Source organism: Notothenia rossii (assembly GCF_949606895.1).
Source record: "Notothenia rossii genome assembly, chromosome: 3".
Classification (NCBI taxonomy): domain Eukaryota; kingdom Metazoa; phylum Chordata; class Actinopteri; order Perciformes; family Nototheniidae; genus Notothenia; species Notothenia rossii.
In genome coordinates this window covers 95,592,184-95,611,115 of record NC_136901.1, presented here as the reverse complement: position 1 = coordinate 95,611,115, position 18,932 = coordinate 95,592,184, and the positions used below count along the sequence as shown (strand labels likewise).

Sequence of the window (18,932 nt, the reverse complement as noted above, 5' to 3'; positions counted from 1 at the left end):
CCCTCGAGGAGGAGGCAGCGAAATGTGCTAAAATCACAGATGTATTCAGAACCCCCCGTACGGGACAGAATGACGAAGCAGGAAGTAAGTTAGCCAACATTATGAGCCACATTTCTTTCTATATTATAGCCTGATGTGCACATCGAGTGACTGTCAACAAAACACTTTCTCAGTCCAATGTTAAGTTAGTGGCAGACCCTGTGTGACTGAGACATGGTGAACCCAAACCTCCTTACTGTTACTCAAGGCAGATATATGTAGGCTCATATAACCGTTAGACTGCAGCTAACTGGGGGCTACACAACTATATCTTTTTTGTGTGTTGGTTAAAATCGTTTTAATAGAAACCACGAATGAAGACATTATAAATAACAATGTTTTAATGGAGACATATGTTGCAGGGACTACTAGAATCCTCATACTGGCGTGACTGTAAACATCAAGGGGTTAAATTAAAAAAATCTATATGTTTTAGAGGAAATTTCAGAATATCGCGATATAGTCAGTAAATATCGCAATATAATTTAGAGACCATATCGCCCAGCCCTAGTTCACACACACACTAAGAATCCTTCCTGAGCTTCTGCTGTTCACACACACTAAGAATCCTTCCTGAGCTTCTGCTGTTCACACACACTAAGAATCCTTCCGGAGCTTCTGCTGTTCACACACACTAAGAATCCTTCCTGGAGCTTCTGCTGTTCACACACACTAAGAATCCTTCCTGAGCTTCTGCTGTTCACACACACTAAGAATCCTTCCTGAGCTTCTGCTGTTCACACACACTAAGAATCCTTCCTGAGCTTCTGCTGTTCACACACACTAAGAATCCTTCCTGGAGCTTCTGCTGTTCACACACACTAAGAATCCTTCCTGAGCTTCTGCTGTTCACACACACTAAGAATCCTTCCTGAGCTTCTGCTGTTCACACACACTAAGAATCCTTCCTGGAGCTTCTGCTGTTCACACACACTAAGAATCCTTCCTGAGCTTCTGCTGTTCACACACACTAAGAATCCTTCCTGGAGCTTCTGCTGTTCACACACACACTAAGAATCCTTCCTGGAGCTTCTCCTGTTCACACACACACTAAGAATCCTTCCTGAGCTTCTGCTGTTCACACACACACTAAGAATCCTTCCTGGAGCTTCTGCTGTTCACACACACACTAAGAATCCTTCCTGGAGCTTCTCCTGTTCACACACACACTAAGAATCCTTCCTGAGCTTCTGCTGTTCACACACACTAAGAATCCTTCCTGGAGCTTCTGCTGTTCACACACACTAAGAATCCTTCCTGAGCTTCTGCTGTTCACACACACTAAGAATCCTTCCTGGAGCTTCTGCTGTTCACACACACACTAAGAATCCTTCCTGAGCTTCTCCTGTTCACACACACACTAAGAATCCTTCCTGGAGCTTCTGCTGTTCACACACACACTAAGAATCCTTCCTGGAGCTTCTGCTGTTCACACACACTAAGAATCCTTCCGGAGCTTCTGCTGTTCACACACACTAAGAATCCTTCCGGAGCTTCTGCTGTTCACACACACAGTAAGAATCCTTCCTGGAGCTTCTGCTGTTCACACACACACTAAGAATCCTTCCTGGAGCTTCTGCTGTTCACACTCACACTAAGAATCCTTCCTGGAGCTTCTGCTGTTCACACACACACTAAGAATCCTTCCGGAGCTTCTGCTGTTCACACACACTAAGAATCCTTCCTGAGCTTCTGCTGTTCACACACACTAAGAATCCTTCCTGGAGCTTCTGCTGTTCACACACACTAAGAATCCTTCCTGGAGCTTCTGCTGTTCACACTCACTAAGAATCCTTCCTGGAGCTTCTGCTGTTCACACACACTAAGAATCCTTCCTGGAGCTTCTGCTGTTCACACTCACTAAGAATCCTTCCTGGAGCTTCTGCTGTTCACACACACTAAGAATCCTTCCTGAGCTTCTCCTGTTCACACACACTAAGAATCCTTCCTGAGCTTCTGCTGTTCACACACACTAAGAATCCTTCCTGAGCTTCTGCTGTTCACACACACTAAGAATCCTTCCTGGAGCTTCTGCTGTTCACACACACTAAGAATCCTTCCTGAGCTTCTGCTGTTCACACACACTAAGAATCCTTCCTGGAGCTTCTGCTGTTCACACACACTAAGAATCCTTCCTGAGCTTCTGCTGTTCACACACACTAAGAATCCTTCCTGGAGCTTCTGCTGTTCACACACACTAAGAATCCTTCCTGGAGCTTCTGCTGTTCACACACACTAAGAATCCTTCCTGGAGCTTCTGCTGTTCACACACACTAAGAATCCTTCCTGAGCTTCTGCTGTTCACACACACTAAGAATCCTTCCTGGAGCTTCTGCTGTTCACACACACTAAGAATCCTTCCTGAGCTTCTGCTGTTCACACACACTAAGAATCCTTCCTGGAGCTTCTGCTGTTCACACACACTAAGAATCCTTCCTGAGCTTCTCCTGTTCACACACACTAAGAATCCTTCCTGGAGCTTCTGCTGTTCACACACACTAAGAATCCTTCCTGGAGCTTCTGCTGTTCACACACACACTAAGAATCCTTCCTGAGCTTCTGCTGTTCACACACACTAAGAATCCTTCCTGGAGCTTCTGCTGTTCACACACACTAAGAATCCTTCCTGTAGCTTCTGCTGTTCACACACACTAAGAATCCTTCCTGGAACTTCTGCTGTTCACACACACTAAGAATCCTTCCTGAGCTTCTGCTGTTCACACACACACTAAGAATCCTCCCTGGAGCTTCTGCTGTTCACACACACTAAGAATCCTTCCTGGAGCTTCTGCTGTTCACACACACTAAGAATCCTTCCTGAGCTTCTGCTGTTCACACTCACTAAGAATCCTTCCTGAGCTTCTGCTGTTCACACACACTAAGAATCCTTCCTGAGCTTCTGCTGTTCACACACACACTAAGAATCCTCCCTGGAGCTTCTGCTGTTCACACACACTAAGAATCCTTCCTGGAGCTTCTGCTGTTCACACACACTAAGAATCCTTCCTGAGCTTCTGCTGTTCACACTCACTAAGAATCCTTCCTGAGCTTCTGCTGTTCACACACACTAAGAATCCTTCCTGGAGCTTCTGCTGTTCACACACACACTAAGAATCCTTCCTGAGCTTCTGCTGTTCACACACACACTAAGAATCCTTCCTGGAGCTTCTGCTGTTCACACACACACTAAGAATCCTTCCTGGAGCTTCTGCTGTTCACACACACTAAGAATCCTTCCTGGAGCTTCTGCTGTTCACACACACTAAGAATCCTTCCTGAGCTTCTGCTGTTCACACACACACTAAGAATCCTTCCTGGAGTTTCTGCTGTTCACACACACTAAGAATCCTTCCTGAGCTTCTGCTGTTCACACACACTAAGAATCCTTCCTGAGCTTCTGCTGTTCACACACACTAAGAATCCTTCCTGGAGCTTCTGCTGTTCACACACACTAAGAATCCTTCCTGGAGCTTCTGCTGTTCACACACACTAAGAATCCTTCCTGAGCTTCTGCTGTTCACACACACTAAGAATCCTTCCTGAGCTTCTGCTGTTCACACACACTAAGAATCCTTCCTGGAGCTTCTGCTGTTCACACACACTAAGAATCCTTCCTGGAGCTTCTGCTGTTCACACACACACTAAGAATCCTTCCTGGAGCTTCTGCTGTTCACACACACTAAGAATCCTTCCTGAGCTTCTGCTGTTCACACACACTAAGAATCCTTCCTGGAGCTTCTGCTGTTCACACACACTAAGAATCCTTCCTGAGCTTCTGCTGTTCACACACACTAAGAATCCTTCCTGGAGCTTCTGCTGTTCACACACACACTAAGAATCCTTCCAGAGCTTCTGCTGTTCACACACACTAAGAATCCTTCCTGAGCTTCTGCTGTTCACACACACTAAGAATCCTTCCTGGAGCTTCTGCTGTTCACACACACTAAGAATACACTAAGAATCCTTCCTGGAGCTTCTGCTGTCACACACACTAAGAATCCTTCCTGAGCTTCTCCTGTTCACACACACTAAGAATCCTTCCTGGAGCTTCTGCTGTTCACACACACTAAGAATCCTTCCTGAGCTTCTGCTGTTCACACACACTAAGAATCCTTCCTGGAGCTTCTGCTGTTCACACACACTAAGAATCCTTCCTGAGCTTCTGCTGTTCACACACACTAAGAATCCTTCCTGAGCTTCTGCTGTTCACACACACTAAGAATCCTTCCTGAGCTTCTGCTGTTCACACACACTAAGAATCCTTACCAGAGCTTCTGCTGTTCACACACACTAAGAATCCTTCCTGGAGCTTCTGCTGTTCACACACACTAAGAATCCTCCCTGAGCTTCTGCTGTTCACACACACACTAAGAATCCTTCCTGGAGCTTCTGCTGTTCACACACACTAAGATCCTTCCTGGAGCTTCTGCTGTTCACACACACTAAGAATCCTTCCTGGAACTTCTGCTGTTCACACACACTAAGAATCCTTCCTGGAGCTTCTGCTGTTCACACACACTAAGAATCCTTCCTGGAACTTCTGCTGTTCACACACACTAAGAATCCTTCCTGGAGCTTCTCTGTTCACACACACTAAGAATCCTTCCTGGAGCTTCTGCTGTTCACACACACTAAGAATCCTTCCTGAGCTTCTGCTGTTCACACACACTAAGAATCCTTCCTGGAGCTTCTGCTGTTCACACACACACTAAGAATCCTTCCTGGAGCTTCTGCTGTTCACACACACACTAAGAATCCTTCCTGGAGCTTCTGCTGTTCACACACACTAAGAATCCTTCCTGAGCTTCTGCTGTTCACACACACACTAAGAATCCTTCCTGAGCTTCTGCTGTTCACACACACTAAGAATCCTTCCTGAGCTTCTGCTGTTCACACACACTAAGAATCCTTCCTGGAGCTTCTGCTGTTCACACACACTAAGAATCCTTCCTGGAGCTTCTGCTGTTCACACACACTAAGAATCCTTCCTGGAGCTTCTGCTGTTCACACACACTAAGAATCCTTCCTGGAGCTTCTGCTGTTCACACACACTAAGAATCCTTCCTGAGCTTCTGCTGTTCACACACACTAAGAATCCTTCCTGGAGCTTCTGCTGTTCACACACACTAAGAATCCTTCCTGGAACTTCTGCTGTTCACACACACTAAGAATCCTTCCTGGAGCTTCTCCTGTTCACACACACACTAAGAATCCTTCCTGGCTTCTGCTGTTCACACACACTAAGAATCCTTCCTGGAGCTTCTGCTGTTCACACACACTAAGAATCCTTCCTGGAGCTTCTGCTGTTCACACACACTAAGAATCCTTCCTGGAGCTTCTGCTGTTCACACACACTAAGAATCCTTCCTGGAACTTCTGCTGTTCACACACACTAAGAATCCTTCCTGGAGCTTCTCCTGTTCACACACACACTAAGAATCCTTCCTGGGCTTCTGCTGTTCACACACACACTAAGAATCCTTCCTGGAGCTTCTGCTGTTCACACACACTAAGAATCCTTCCTGGAGCTTCTGCTGTTCACACACACTAAGAATCCTTCCTGGAGCTTCTGCTGTTCACACACACTAAGAATCCTTCCTGTAGCTTCTGCTGTTCACACACACTAAGAATCCTTCCTGGAGCTTCTCCTGTTCACACACACTAAGAATCCTTCCTGGAGCTTCTGCTGTTCACACACACTAAGAATCCTTCCTGTAGCTTCTGCTGTTCACACACACTAAGAATCCTTCCTGGAGCTTCTGCTGTTCACACACACACTAAGAATCCTTCCTGGAACTTCTGCTGTTCACACACACTAAGAATCCTTCCTGGAGCTTCTCCTGTTCACACACACTAAGAATCCTTCCTGAGCTTCTCCTGTTCACACACACACTAAGAATCCTTCCTGGAACTTCTGCTGTTCACACACACTAAGAATCCTTCCTGGAGCTTCTCCTGTTCACACACACTAAGAATCCTTCCTGGAGCTTCTGCTGTTCACACACACTAAGAATCCTTCCTGTAGCTTCTGCTGTTCACACACACTAAGAATCCTTCCTGGAGCTTCTGCTGTTCACACACACACTAAGAATCCTTCCTGGAACTTCTGCTGTTCACACACACTAAGAATCCTTCCTGGAGCTTCTCCTGTTCACACACACTAAGAATCCTTCCTGGAACTTCTGCTGTTCACACACACTAAGAATCCTTCCTGGAGCTTCTGCTGTTCACACACACTAAGAATCCTTCCTGTAGCTTCTGCTGTTCACACACACTAAGAATCCTTCCTGGAGCTTCTGCTGTTCACACACACACTAAGAATCCTTCCTGGAACTTCTGCTGTTCACACACACTAAGAATCCTTCCTGGAGCTTCTCCTGTTCACACACACTAAGAATCCTTCCTGGAACTTCTGCTGTTCACACACACTAAGAATCCTTCTGGAGCTTCTGCTGTTCACACACACTAAGAATCCTTCCTGGGCTTCTGCTGTTCACACACACTAAGAATCCTTCCTGGAGCTTCTGCTGTTCACACACACTAAGAATCCTTCCTGGGCTTCTGCTGTTCACACACACTAAGAATCCTTCCTGGAGCTTCTGCTGTTCACACACACTAAGAATCCTTCCTGAGCTTCTGCTGTTCACACACACTAAGAATCCTTCCTGGAGCTTCTGCTGTTCACACAGACTAAGAATCCTTCCTGGAGCTTCTGCTGTTCACACACACTAAGAATCCTTCCTGGAGCTTCTGCTGTTCACACACACTAAGAATCCTTCCTGAGCTTCTGCTGTTCACACACACTAAGAATCCTTCCTGGAGCTTCTGCTGTTCACACACACTAAGAATCCTTCCTGGAGCTTCTCCTGTTCACACACACACTAAGAATCCTTCCTGGAGCTTCTGCTGTTCACACACACTAAGAATCCTTCCTGAGCTTCTGCTGTTCACACACACTAAGAATCCTTCCTGGAGCTTCTGCTGTTCACACACACTAAGAATCCTTCCTGGAGCTTCTGCTGTTCACACACACTAAGAATCCTTCCTGGAGCTTCTCCTGTTCACACACACTAAGAATCCTTCCTGGAACTTCTGCTGTTCACACACACTAAGAATCCTTCCTGGAGCTTCTGCTGTTCACACACACTAAGAATCCTCCCTGAGCTTCTGCTGTTCACACACACTAAGAATCCTCCCTGAGCTTCTGCTGTTCACACACACTAAGAATCCTTCCTGAGTTCTGCTGTTCACACACACTAAGAATCCTTCCTGGAGCTTCTGCTGTTCACACACACACACTAAGAATCCTTCCTGAGCTTCTGCTGTTCACACACACTAAGAATCCTTCCTGGAGCTTCTGCTGTTCACACACACTAAGAATCCTTCCTGAGTTTCTGCTGTTCACACACACTAAGAATCCTTCCTGGAACTTCTGCTGTTCACACACACTAAGAATCCTTCCTGGAGCTTCTGCTGTTCACACACACTAAGAATCCTTCCTGGAGCTTCTCCTGTTCACACACACTAAGAATCCTTCCTGGAGCTTCTGCTGTTCACACACACTAAGAATCCTTCCTGGAGCTTCTGCTGTTCACACACACTAAGAATCCTTCCTGGAGCTTCTGCTGTTCACACACACTAAGAATCCTTCCTGGAGCTTCTGCTGTTCACACACACTAAGAATCCTTCCTGGAGCTTCTGCTGTTCACACACACTAAGAATCCTTCCTGGAGCTTCTGCTGTTCACACACACTAAGAATCCTTCCTGGAGCTTCTGCTGTTCACACACACTAAGAATCCTTCCTGGAGCTTCTGCTGTTCACACACACTAAGAATCCTTCCTGGAGCTTCTGCTGTTCACACACACTAAGAATCCTTCCTGGAGCTTCTGCTGTTCACACACACTAAGAGTCCTTCCTGGAGCTTCTGCTGTTCACACACACTAAGAATCCTTCCTGAGCTTCTGCTGTTCACACACACTAAGAATCCTTCCTGGAGCTTCTGCTGTTCACACACACTAAGAATCCTTCCTGAGCTTCTGCTGTTCACACACACTAAGAGTCCTTCCTGGAGCTTCTGCTGTTCACACACACTAAGAATCCTTCCAGAGCTTCTGCTGTTCACACACACTAAGAATCCTTCCTGAGCTTCTGCTGTTCACACACACTAAGAATCCTTCCTGAGCTTCTGCTGTTCACACACACTAAGAATCCTTCCTGAGCTTCTGCTGTTCACACACACTAAGAATCCTTCCTGAGCTTCTGCTGTTCACACACACTAAGAATCCTTCCTGGAGCTTCTGCTGTTCACACACACTAAGAATCCTTCCTGGAGCTTCTGCTGTTCACACACACTAAGAATCCTTCCTGAGCTTCTGCTGTTCACACACACTAAGAATCCTTCCTGAGCTTCTGCTGTTCACACACACTAAGAATCCTTCCTGAGCTTCTGCTGTTCACACACACTAAGAATCCTTCCTGAGCTTCTGCTGTTCACACACACTAAGAATCCTTCCTGAGCTTCTGCTGTTCACACACACTAAGAATCCTTCCTGAGCTTCTGCTGTTCACACACACTAAGAATCCTTCCTGGAGCTTCTGCTGTTCACACACACTAAGAATCCTTCCTGGAGCTTCTGCTGTTCACACACACTAAGAATCCTTCCTGAGCTTCTCCTGTTCACACACACACTAAGAATCCTTCCAGAGCTTCTGCTGTTCACACACACTAAGAATCCTTCCTGAGCTTCTCCTGTTCACACACACACTAAGAATCCTTCCTGAGCTTCTCCTGTTCACACACACACTAAGAATCCTTCCTGAGCTTCTGCTGTTCACACACACTAAGAATCCTTCCTGGAGCTTCTGCTGTTCACACACACTAATAATCCTTCCTGAGCTTCTGCTGTTAACACACACTAAGAATCCTTCCTGGAGCTTCTGCTGTTCACACACACTAAGAATCCTTCCTGGAGCTTCTGCTGTTCACACACACTAATAATCCTTCCTGAGCTTCTGCTGTTCACACACACTAAGAATCCTTCCTGAGCTTCTGCTGTTCACACACACTAAGAATCCTTCCTGAGCTTCTGCTGTTCACACACACTAAGAATCCTTCCTGGAGCTTCTGCTGTTCACACACACTAATAATCCTTCCTGAGCTTCTGCTGTTCACACACACTAAGAATCCTTCCTGAGCTTCTGCTGTTCACACACACTAAGAATCCTTCCTGAGCTTCTGCTGTTCACACACACTAAGAATCCTTCCTGGAGCTTCTGCTGTTCACACACACTAAGAATCCTTCCTGGAGCTTCTGCTGTTCACACACACTAAGAATCCTTCCTGAGCTTCTGCTGTTCACACACACTAAGAATCCTTCCTGGAGCTTCTGCTGTTCACACACACTAAGAATCCTTCCTGGAGCTTCTGCTGTTCACACACACTAAGAATCCTTCCTGAGCTTCTGCTGTTCACACACACTAAGAATCCTTCCTGGAGCTTCTGCTGTTCACACACACTAAGAATCCTTCCTGGAGCTTCTGCTGTTCACACACACTAAGAATCCTTCCTGGAGCTTCTGCTGTTCACACACACACTAAGAATCCTTCCTGGAGCTTCTGCTGTTCACACACACACTAAGAATCCTTCCTGGAGCTTCTGCTGTTCACACACACTAAGAATCCTTCCTGGAGTTTCTGCTGTTCACACACACTAAGAATCCTTCCTGGAGCTTCTGCTGTTCACACACACTAAGAATCCTTCCTGGAGCTTCTGCTGTTCACACACACTAAGAATCCTTCCTGAGCTTCTGCTGTTCACACACACTAATAATCCTTCCTGAGCTTCTGCTGTTCACACACACTAAGAATCCTTCCTGAGCTTCTGCTGTTCACACACACTAAGAATCCTTCCTGAGCTTCTGCTGTTCACACACACTAAGAATCCTTCCTGGAGCTTCTGCTGTTCACACACACTAAGAATCCTTCCTGAGCTTCTGCTGTTCACACACACTAAGAATCCTTCCTGGAGCTTCTGCTGTTCACACACACTAAGAATCCTTCCTGGAACTTCTGCTGTTCACACACACTAAGAATCCTTCCTGGAGCTTCTGCTGTTCACACACACTAAGAATCCTTCCTGGAGCTTCTGCTGTTCACACACACTAAGAATCCTTCCTGAGCTTCTGCTGTTCACACACACTAAGAATCCTTCCTGAGCTTCTGCTGTTCACACACACTAAGAATCCTTCCTGGAGCTTCTCCTGTTCACACACACTAAGAATCCTTCCTGAGCTTCTGCTGTTCACACACACACTAAGAATCCTTCCTGGAGCTTCTGCTGTTCACACACACTAAGAATCCTTCCTGAAGCTTCTGCTGTTCACACACACTAAGAATCCTTACCAGAGCTTCTGCTGTTCACACACACTAAGAATCCTTCCTGGAGCTTCTGCTGTTCACACACACTAAGAATCCTTCCTGGAGCTTCTGCTGTTCACACACACTAAGAATCCTTCCTGAGCTTCTGCTGTTCACACACACACACTAAGAATCCTTCCTGAGCTTCTGCTGTTCACACACACACTAAGAATCCTTCCTGGAGCTTCTGCTGTTCACACACACTAAGAATCCTTCCTGAGCTTCTGCTGTTCACACACACTAAGAATCCTTCCTGGAGCTTCTGCTGTTCACACACACTAAGAATCCTTCCTGGAACTTCTGCTGTTCACACACACTAAGAATCCTTCCTGGAACTTCTGCTGTTCACACACACACTAAGAATCCTTCCTGGAGCTTCTGCTGTTCACACACACTAAGAATCCTTCCTGGAACTTCTGCTGTTCACACACACTAAGAATCCTTCCTGGAGCTTCTCCTGTTCACACACACTAAGAATCCTTCCTGGAGCTTCTGCTGTTCACACACACTAAGAATCCTTCCTGAGCTTCTGCTGTTCACACACACTAAGAATCCTTCCTGAGCTTCTGCTGTTCACACACACTAAGAATCCTTCCTGGAGCTTCTGCTGTTCACACACACTAAGAATCCTTCCTGGAGCTTCTGCTGTTCACACACAGTAAGAATCCTTCCTGGAGCTTCTGCTGTTCACACACACACTAAGAATCCTTCCTGAGCTTCTGCTGTTCACACACAGTAAGAATCCTTCCTGAGCTTCTGCTGTTCACACACAGTAAGAATCCTTCCTGGAGCTTCTGCTGTTCACACACACTAAGAATCCTTCCTGGAGCTTCTCCTGTTCACACACACTAAGAATCCTTCCTGAGCTTCTCCTGTTCACACACACTAAGAATCCTTCCTGAGCTTCTGCTGTTCACACACACTAAGAATCCTTCCTGGAGCTTCTGCTGTTCACACACACTAAGAATCCTTCCTGAGCTTCTGCTGTTCACACACACTAAGAATCCTTCCTGGAGCTTCTGCTGTTCACACACACTAAGAATCCTTCCTGAGCTTCTGCTGTTCACACACACTAAGAATCCTTCCTGGAGCTTCTGCTGTTCACACACACACTAAGAATCCTTCCTGAGCTTCTGCTGTTCACACCGCTGCGTCCGTGCGCTGCTACTCTCATGCGCTCTCTACATTTCATTTATATTTCAAAGGTTCATTATAACAGTCTTATTTTATATTTTATGTGAAGCACAACGTACCATGCTGTTGTAATAATGCTCTTTATTACCGTTTGAAACTGAAACCATTTTGGGAGAAACATATATATATATTTATAATCAATCATAATGCATCATAAACGTGCGACGATTAGTCGGCTGATCGCCTTCATTTAAGGCTGTTGGTCGACTAGAAAAATCTTTAGTCGAGGGCCCTCGCTGAAGATACTGCTCTCATGTTCAATCGAGCCGTTAATGACCCGTTAATGACCCGTTAATGACCCGTTAATGACCCGTTAATGACCCGTTAATACTACTCACGACAGGGTCTTGAACTCTCCGGAGAAGGACACGGTGATGGAGTTGTTGTTGATCTTCAGAGCTCTGGAGGAGTAGAAGTCCACCAGCTTCTGAGCCTCAGGAGTGTCCTTCATCTCTACGTACGCCTGGGAAACAACAGGTCAAGTTAAAGCAGGGGTTCTCAAACCTTTTCTGTCAGGGCCCCCCCAACACAAATAGTCAGGCTCAGTGGCGGCGCCAGAGATTTCTTTTGGGGGGGCTGTGGGGTAGCTTGACGTTTCATAGAGGGTGCTCAAACATTTAGGGTTTCCCATGAAGGTACCGGAGCTCCAGAGGAATGTTCTACTGCAACACTCCCCACGCACACACAGTGTGACTGTTACAAGGAAGGCTCGAGGCATACAGGTGTAAGCAGGGGTCAAGTGCTGTTTTTATAAGTGGTGTGTGGACCTCACATAGGGGGGTCCGGGGGCAAGCTCCCCAGGGAAGATTTATTTTTAAATATTGAAGTTAAAGCATCAATCTGGTGCACTCTGAGAGCAACATGAGAGATCTATGGATACCTCTCTCTACACCCATTTGAAACACAACTGGAAACAGATTCACTTTTTCTTTATGGATGTTTTACAAATCACTCTTTTAAACTTTAAGATAAGGTAAGGTAAGATGAACCTTTATTAATCCAGAGGGGAAATTCAGTTGTACAAAGCAGCAACAGGGTAAGCGTGAAAAAAACAGTACAGCAAAGATTCACACAGATCAATAACATCTCAAATAAATAATAAATCAAATCAAGACTATGAAAATAGGAGATGAATAAAAATAAGAGTAAAATAACTGTCAGCGTATACAGTATACATATTTGGTCATCATCTAAGTTATAAAGTGACAAGTGAAAAGTGGGTTGTGGAAACAGTGTATATTTACTGTCAGATAGTATTTCATACCTGTTTTTCATTTATTCTCTTATTTTTTTATAACTAAAATAATCATAGAAACGTGTGCCTCGGAAATAATTGTTTACATTAATGGTGACAAAAATATTTGAGACCCACTGAGAGAGTCCTTAAGCTCACTGAGGCTCTCAGGAGAGGACTCTAAGACTGAGACGACTCTCAGTCTGAGAGGAGAGGACTCTCAGTCTGAGAGGAGAGGACTCTCAGTCTGTCAGGAGAGGACTCTCAGTCTGACAGGAGAGGACTCTCAGTCTGTCAGGAGAGGACTCTCAGTCTGTCAGGAGAGGACTCTCAGTCTGTCAGGAGAGGACTCTCAGTCTGAGAGGACTCTCAGTCTGAGAGGAGAGGACTCTCAGTCTGTCCGGAGAGGACTCTCAGTCTGAGAGTCCTCTCAGTCTGACAGGAAATGACTCTCAGACTGAGAGGAGAGGACTCTCAGTCTGAGAGGACTCTCAGTCTGACAGGAAATGACTCTCAGTCTGAGAGGAGAGGACTCTCAGTCTGTCAGGAGAGGACTCTCAGTCTGAGAGGACTCTCAGTCTGAGAGGAGAGGACTCTCAGTCTGTCAGGAGAGGACTCTCAGTCTGACAGGAGAGGACTCTCAGTCTGTCAGGAGAGGACTCTCAGTCTGAGAGGACTCTCAGTCTGAGAGGAGAGGACTCTCAGTCTGTCCGGAGAGGACTCTCAGTCTGAGAGGACTCTCAGTCTGTCAGGAAATGACTCTCAGTCTGAGAGGAGAGGACTCTCAGTCTGTCAGGAGAGGACTCTCAGTCTGTCAGGAGAGGACTCTCAGTCTGAGAGGACTCTCAGTCTGAGAGGAGAGGACTCTCAGTCTGTCAGGAGAGGACTCTCAGTCTGTCAGGAGAGGACTCTCAGTCTGAGAGGACTCTCAGTCTGAGAGGAGAGGACTCTCAGTCTGTCAGGAGAGGACTCTCAGTCTGAGAGGACTCTCAGTCTGAGAGGAGAGGACTCTCAGTCTGAGAGGAGAGGACTCTCAGTCTGTCAGGAGAGGACTCTCAGTCTGAGAGGACTCTCAGTCTGTCAGGAGAGGACTCTCAGTCTGAGAGGAGAGGACTCTCAGTCTGAGAGGACTCTCAGTCTGAGAGGAGAGGACTCTCAGTCTGACAGGAGAGGACTCTCAGTCTGTCAGGAGAGGACTCTCAGTCTGAGAGGAGAGGACTCTCAGTCTGACAGGAGAGGACTCTCAGTGTGTCAGGAGAGGACTCTCAGTCTGAGAGGAGAGGACTCTCAGTCTGTCAGGAGAGGACTCTCAGTCTGTCAGGAGAGGACTCTCAGTCTGTCAGGAGAGGACTCTCAGTATGTCAGGAGAGGACTCTCAGTCTGTCAGGAGAGGACTCTCAGTCTGAGAGGAGAGGACTCTCAGTCTGTCAGGAGAGGACTCTCAGTCTGAGAGGAGAGGACTCTCAGTCTGTCAGGAGAGGACTCTCAGTGTGTCAGGAGAGGACTCTCAGTCTGAGAGGAGAGGACTCTCAGTCTGTCAGGAGAGGACTCTCAGTCTGTCAGGAGAGGACTCTCAGTCTGAGAGGACTCTCAGTCTGAGAGGAGAGGACTCTCAGTCTGTCAGGAGAGGACTCTCAGTGTGTCAGGAGAGGACTCTCAGACTGAGAGGAGAGGACTCTCAGACTGAGAGGAGAGGACTCTCAGTCTGTCAGGAGAGGACTCTCAGTGTGTCAGGAGAGGACTCTCAGTCTGAGAGGAGAGGACTCTCAGTCTGTCAGGAGAGGACTCTCAGTCTGTCAGGAGAGGACTCTCAGTCTGAGAGGAGAGGACTCTCAGTCTGTCAGGAGAGGACTCTCAGTCTGTCAGGAGAGGACTCTCAGTCTGTCAGGAGAGGACTCTCAGTCTGACAGGAGAGGACTCTCAGTCTGTCAGGAGAGGACTCTCAGTCTGAGAGGACTCTCAGTCTGTCAGGAAAGGACTCTCAGTCTGAGAGGAGAGGACTCTCAGTCTGTCAGGAGAGGACTCTCAGTCTGAGAGGACTCTCAGTCTGAGAGGAGAGGACTCTCAGTCTGTCAGGAGAGGACTCTCAGTCTGAGAGGACTCTCAGTCTGAGAGGAGAGGACTCTCAGTCTGTCAGGAGAGGACTCTCAGTCTGTCAGGAGAGGACTCTCAGTCTGTCAGGAGAGGACTCTCAGTCTGAGAGGACTCTCAGTCTGAGAGGAGAGGACTCTCAGTCTGTCCGGAGAGGACTCTCAGTCTGAGAGGACTCTCAGTCTGAGAGGAGAGGACTCTCAGTCTGTCAGGAGAGGACTCTCAGTCTGAGAGGACTCTCAGTCTGAGAGGAGAGGACTCTCAGTCTGTCAGGAGAGGACTCTCAGTCTGTCAGGAGAGGACTCTCAGTCTGAGAGGACTCTCAGTCTGAGAGGAGAGGACTCTCAGTCTGAGAGGAGAGGACTCTCAGTCTGTCAGGAGAGGACTCTCAGTCTGAGAGGAGAGGACTCTCAGTCTGAGAGGACTCTCAGTCTGAGAGGAGAGGACTCTCAGTCTGACAGGAGAGGACTCTCAGTCTGTCAGGAGAGGACTCTCAGTCTGAGAGGAGAGGACTCTCAGTCTGACAGGAGAGGACTCTCAGTGTGTCAGGAGAGGACTCTCAGTCTGAGAGGAGAGGACTCTCAGTCTGTCAGGAGAGGACTCTCAGTCTGTCAGGAGAGGACTCTCAGTCTGTCAGGAGAGGACTCTCAGTATGTCAGGAGAGGACTCTCAGTCTGTCAGGAGAGGACTCTCAGTCTGAGAGGAGAGGACTCTCAGTCTGTCAGGAGAGGACTCTCAGTCTGTCAGGAGAGGACTCTCAGTCTGAGAGGACTCTCAGTCTGAGAGGAGAGGACTCTCAGTCTGACAGGAGAGGACTCTCAGTGTGTCAGGAGAGGACTCTCAGTCTGAGAGGAGAGGACTCTCAGTCTGTCAGGAGAGGACTCTCAGTCTGTCAGGAGAGGACTCTCAGTCTGTCAGGAGAGGACTCTCAGTATGTCAGGAGAGGACTCTCAGTCTGTCAGGAGAGGACTCTCAGTCTGAGAGGAGAGGACTCTCAGTCTGTCAGGAGAGGACTCTCAGTCTGAGAGGAGAGGACTCTCAGTCTGTCAGGAGAGGACTCTCAGTGTGTCAGGAGAGGACTCTCAGTCTGAGAGGAGAGGACTCTCAGTCTGTCAGGAGAGGACTCTCAGTCTGTCAGGAGAGGACTCTCAGACTGAGAGGAGAGGACTCTCAGTGTGTCAGGAGAGGACTCTCAGTCTGAGAGGAGAGGACTCTCAGTCTGTCAGGAGAGGACTCTCAGTCTGTCAGGAGAGGACTCTCAGTCTGAGAGGAGAGGACTCTCAGTCTGTCAGGAGAGGACTCTCAGACTGAGAGGAGAGGACTCTCAGTGTGTCAGGAGAGGACTCTGTGTCTGAGAGGAGAGGACTCTGTGTCTGAGAGGAGAGGACTCTCAGTCTGAGAGGAGAGGACTCTCAGGCTGAGAGGAGAGGACTCTCAGTCTGACAGGAGAGGACTCTCAGTCTGTCAGGAAAGGACTCTCAGTCTGAGAGGAGAGGACTCTCAGTCTGTCAGGAGAGGACTCTCAGTCTGTCAGGAGAGGACTCTCAGTCTGTCAGGAGAGGACTCTCAGTCTGTCAGGAGAGGACTCTCAGTCTGTCAGGAGAGGACTCTCAGTCTGAGAGGAGAGGACTCTCAGTCTGAGAGGACTCTCAGTCTGAGAGGAGAGGACTCTCAGTCTGTCCGGAGAGGACTCTCAGTCTGAGAGGACTCTCAGTCTGAGAGGAGAGGACTCTCAGTCTGTCAGGAGAGGACTCTCAGTCTGAGAGGACTCTCAGTCTGAGAGGAGAGGACTCTCAGTCTGTCAGGAGAGGACTCTCAGTCTGTCAGGAGAGGACTCTCAGTCTGAGAGGACTCTCAGTCTGAGAGGAGAGGACTCTCAGTCTGAGAGGAGAGGACTCTCAGTCTGAGAGGAGAGGACTCTCAGTCTGTCAGGAGAGGACTCTCAGTCTGAGAGGAGAGGACTCTCAGTCTGTCAGGAGAGGACTCTCAGTGTGTCAGGAGAGGACTCTCAGTCTGAGAGGAGAGGACTCTCAGTCTGTCAGGAGAGGACTCTCAGTGTGTCAGGAGAGGACTCTCAGTCTGAGAGGAGAGGACTCTCAGTCTGTCAGGAGAGGACTCTCAGTCTGTCAGGAGAGGACTCTCAGTCTGTCAGGAGAGGACTCTCAGACTGAGAGGAGAGGACTCTCAGTGTGTCAGGAGAGGACTCTCAGTCTGTCAGGAGAGGACTCTCAGTCTGTCAGGAGAGGACTCTCAGTCTGTCAGGAGAGGACTCTCAGTATGTCAGGAGAGGACTCTCAGTCTGAGAGGAGAGGACTCTCAGTCTGTCAGGAGAGGACTCTCAGTCTGAGAGGAGAGGACTCTCAGTCTGTCAGGAGAGGACTCTCAGTCTGTCAGGAGAGGACTCTCAGTCTGTCAGGAGAGGACTCTCAGTCTGAGAGGACTCTCAGTCTGAGAGGAGAGGACTCTCAGTCTGTCCGGAGAGGACTCTCAGTCTGAGAGGAGAGGACTCTCAGTCTGTCAGGAGAGGACTCTCAGTCTGAGAGGACTCTCAGTCTGAGAGGAGAGGACTCTCAGTCTGAGAGGACTCTCAGTCTGAGAGGAGAGGACTCTCAGTCTGTCAGGAGAGGACTCTCAGTCTGAGAGGAGAGGACTCTCAGGCTCTCAGAAGAGGACTCTCAGTCTGAGAGGACTCTCAGTCTGAGAGGAGAGGACTCTCAGTCTGTCAGGAGAGGACTCTCAGTCTGAGAGGACTCTCAGTCTGAGAGGAGAGGACTCTCAGTCTGAGAGGAGAGGACTCTCAGTCTGTCAGGAGAGGACTCTCAGTCTGTCAGGAGAGGACTCTCAGTCTGAGAGGAGAGGACTCTCAGTCTGAGAGGACTCTCAGTCTGAGAGGAGAGGACTCTCAGTCTGACAGGAGAGGACTCTCAGTCTGAGAGGAGAGGACTCTCAGTCTGAGAGGAGAGGACTCTCAGTCTGACAGGAGAGGACTCTCAGTCTGAGAGGAGAGGACTCTCAGTCTGAGAGGACTCTCAGTCTGAGAGGAGAGGACTCTCAGTCTGTCAGGAGAGGACTCTCAGTCTGAGGTCTGTCAGGAGAGGACTCTCAGTCTGAGAGGAGAGGACTCTCAGTCTGAGAGGAGAGGACTCTCAGTCTGACAGGAGAGGACTCTCAGTGTGTCAGGAGAGGACTCTCAGTCTGTCAGGAGAGGACTCTCAGTCTGTCAGGAGAGGACTCTCAGTCTGAGAGGAGAGGACTCTCAGTCTGTCAGGAGAGGACTCTCAGTCTGTCAGGAGAGGACTCTCAGTCTGTCAGGAGAGGACTCTCAGTATGTCAGGAGAGGACTCTCAGTCTGTCAGGAGAGGACTCTCAGTCTGAGAGGAGAGGACTCTCAGTCTGTCAGGAGAGGACTCTCAGTCTGAGAGGACTCTCAGTCTGAGAGGAGAGGACTCTCAGTCTGACAGGAGAGGACTCTCAGTCTGTCAGGAGAGGACTCTCAGTCTGAGAGGAGAGGACTCTCAGTCTGAGAGGAGAGGACTCTCAGTGTGTCAGGAGAGGACTCTCAGTCTGAGAGGAGAGGACTCTCAGTCTGTCAGGAGAGGACTCTCAGTCTGTCAGGAGAGGACTCTCAGTCTGAGAGGAGAGGACTCTCAGTCTCTCAGGAGAGGACTCTCAGTCTGTCAGGAGAGGACTCTCAGTGTGTCAGGAGAGGACTCTCAGACTGAGAGGAGAGGACTCTCAGTCTGTCAGGAGAGGACTCTCAGACTGAGAGGAGAGGACTCTCAGTCTGACAGGAGAGGACTCTCAGTGTGTCAGGAGAGGACTCTCAGTGTGTCAGGAGAGGACTCTCAGTCTGAGAGGAGAGGACTCTCAGTCTGTCAGGAGAGGACTCTCAGTCTGAGAGGAGAGGACTCTCAGTCTGTCAGGAGAGGACTCTCAGTCTGTCAGGAGAGGACTCT

The 18,932-nt window shown here is 48.4% G+C and overlaps 1 protein-coding gene across 2 annotated transcripts in view; it reads right to left on the bottom strand.

Annotated features, from left to right (window-relative positions):
* The window catches only part of matr3l1.1 (matrin 3-like 1.1), a 41,238-nt gene that overhangs the window by 12,446 nt on the left and 9,860 nt on the right, over positions 1-18,932 (bottom strand). For both annotated transcript variants that reach the window (XM_079671882.1, XM_079671881.1), the window contains exon 10: positions 11,990-12,114. In XM_079671882.1, coding sequence (XP_079528008.1) covers positions 11,990-12,114 — 125 coding nt within the window. The remainder of the gene's footprint in view (positions 1-11,989; positions 12,115-18,932) is intronic.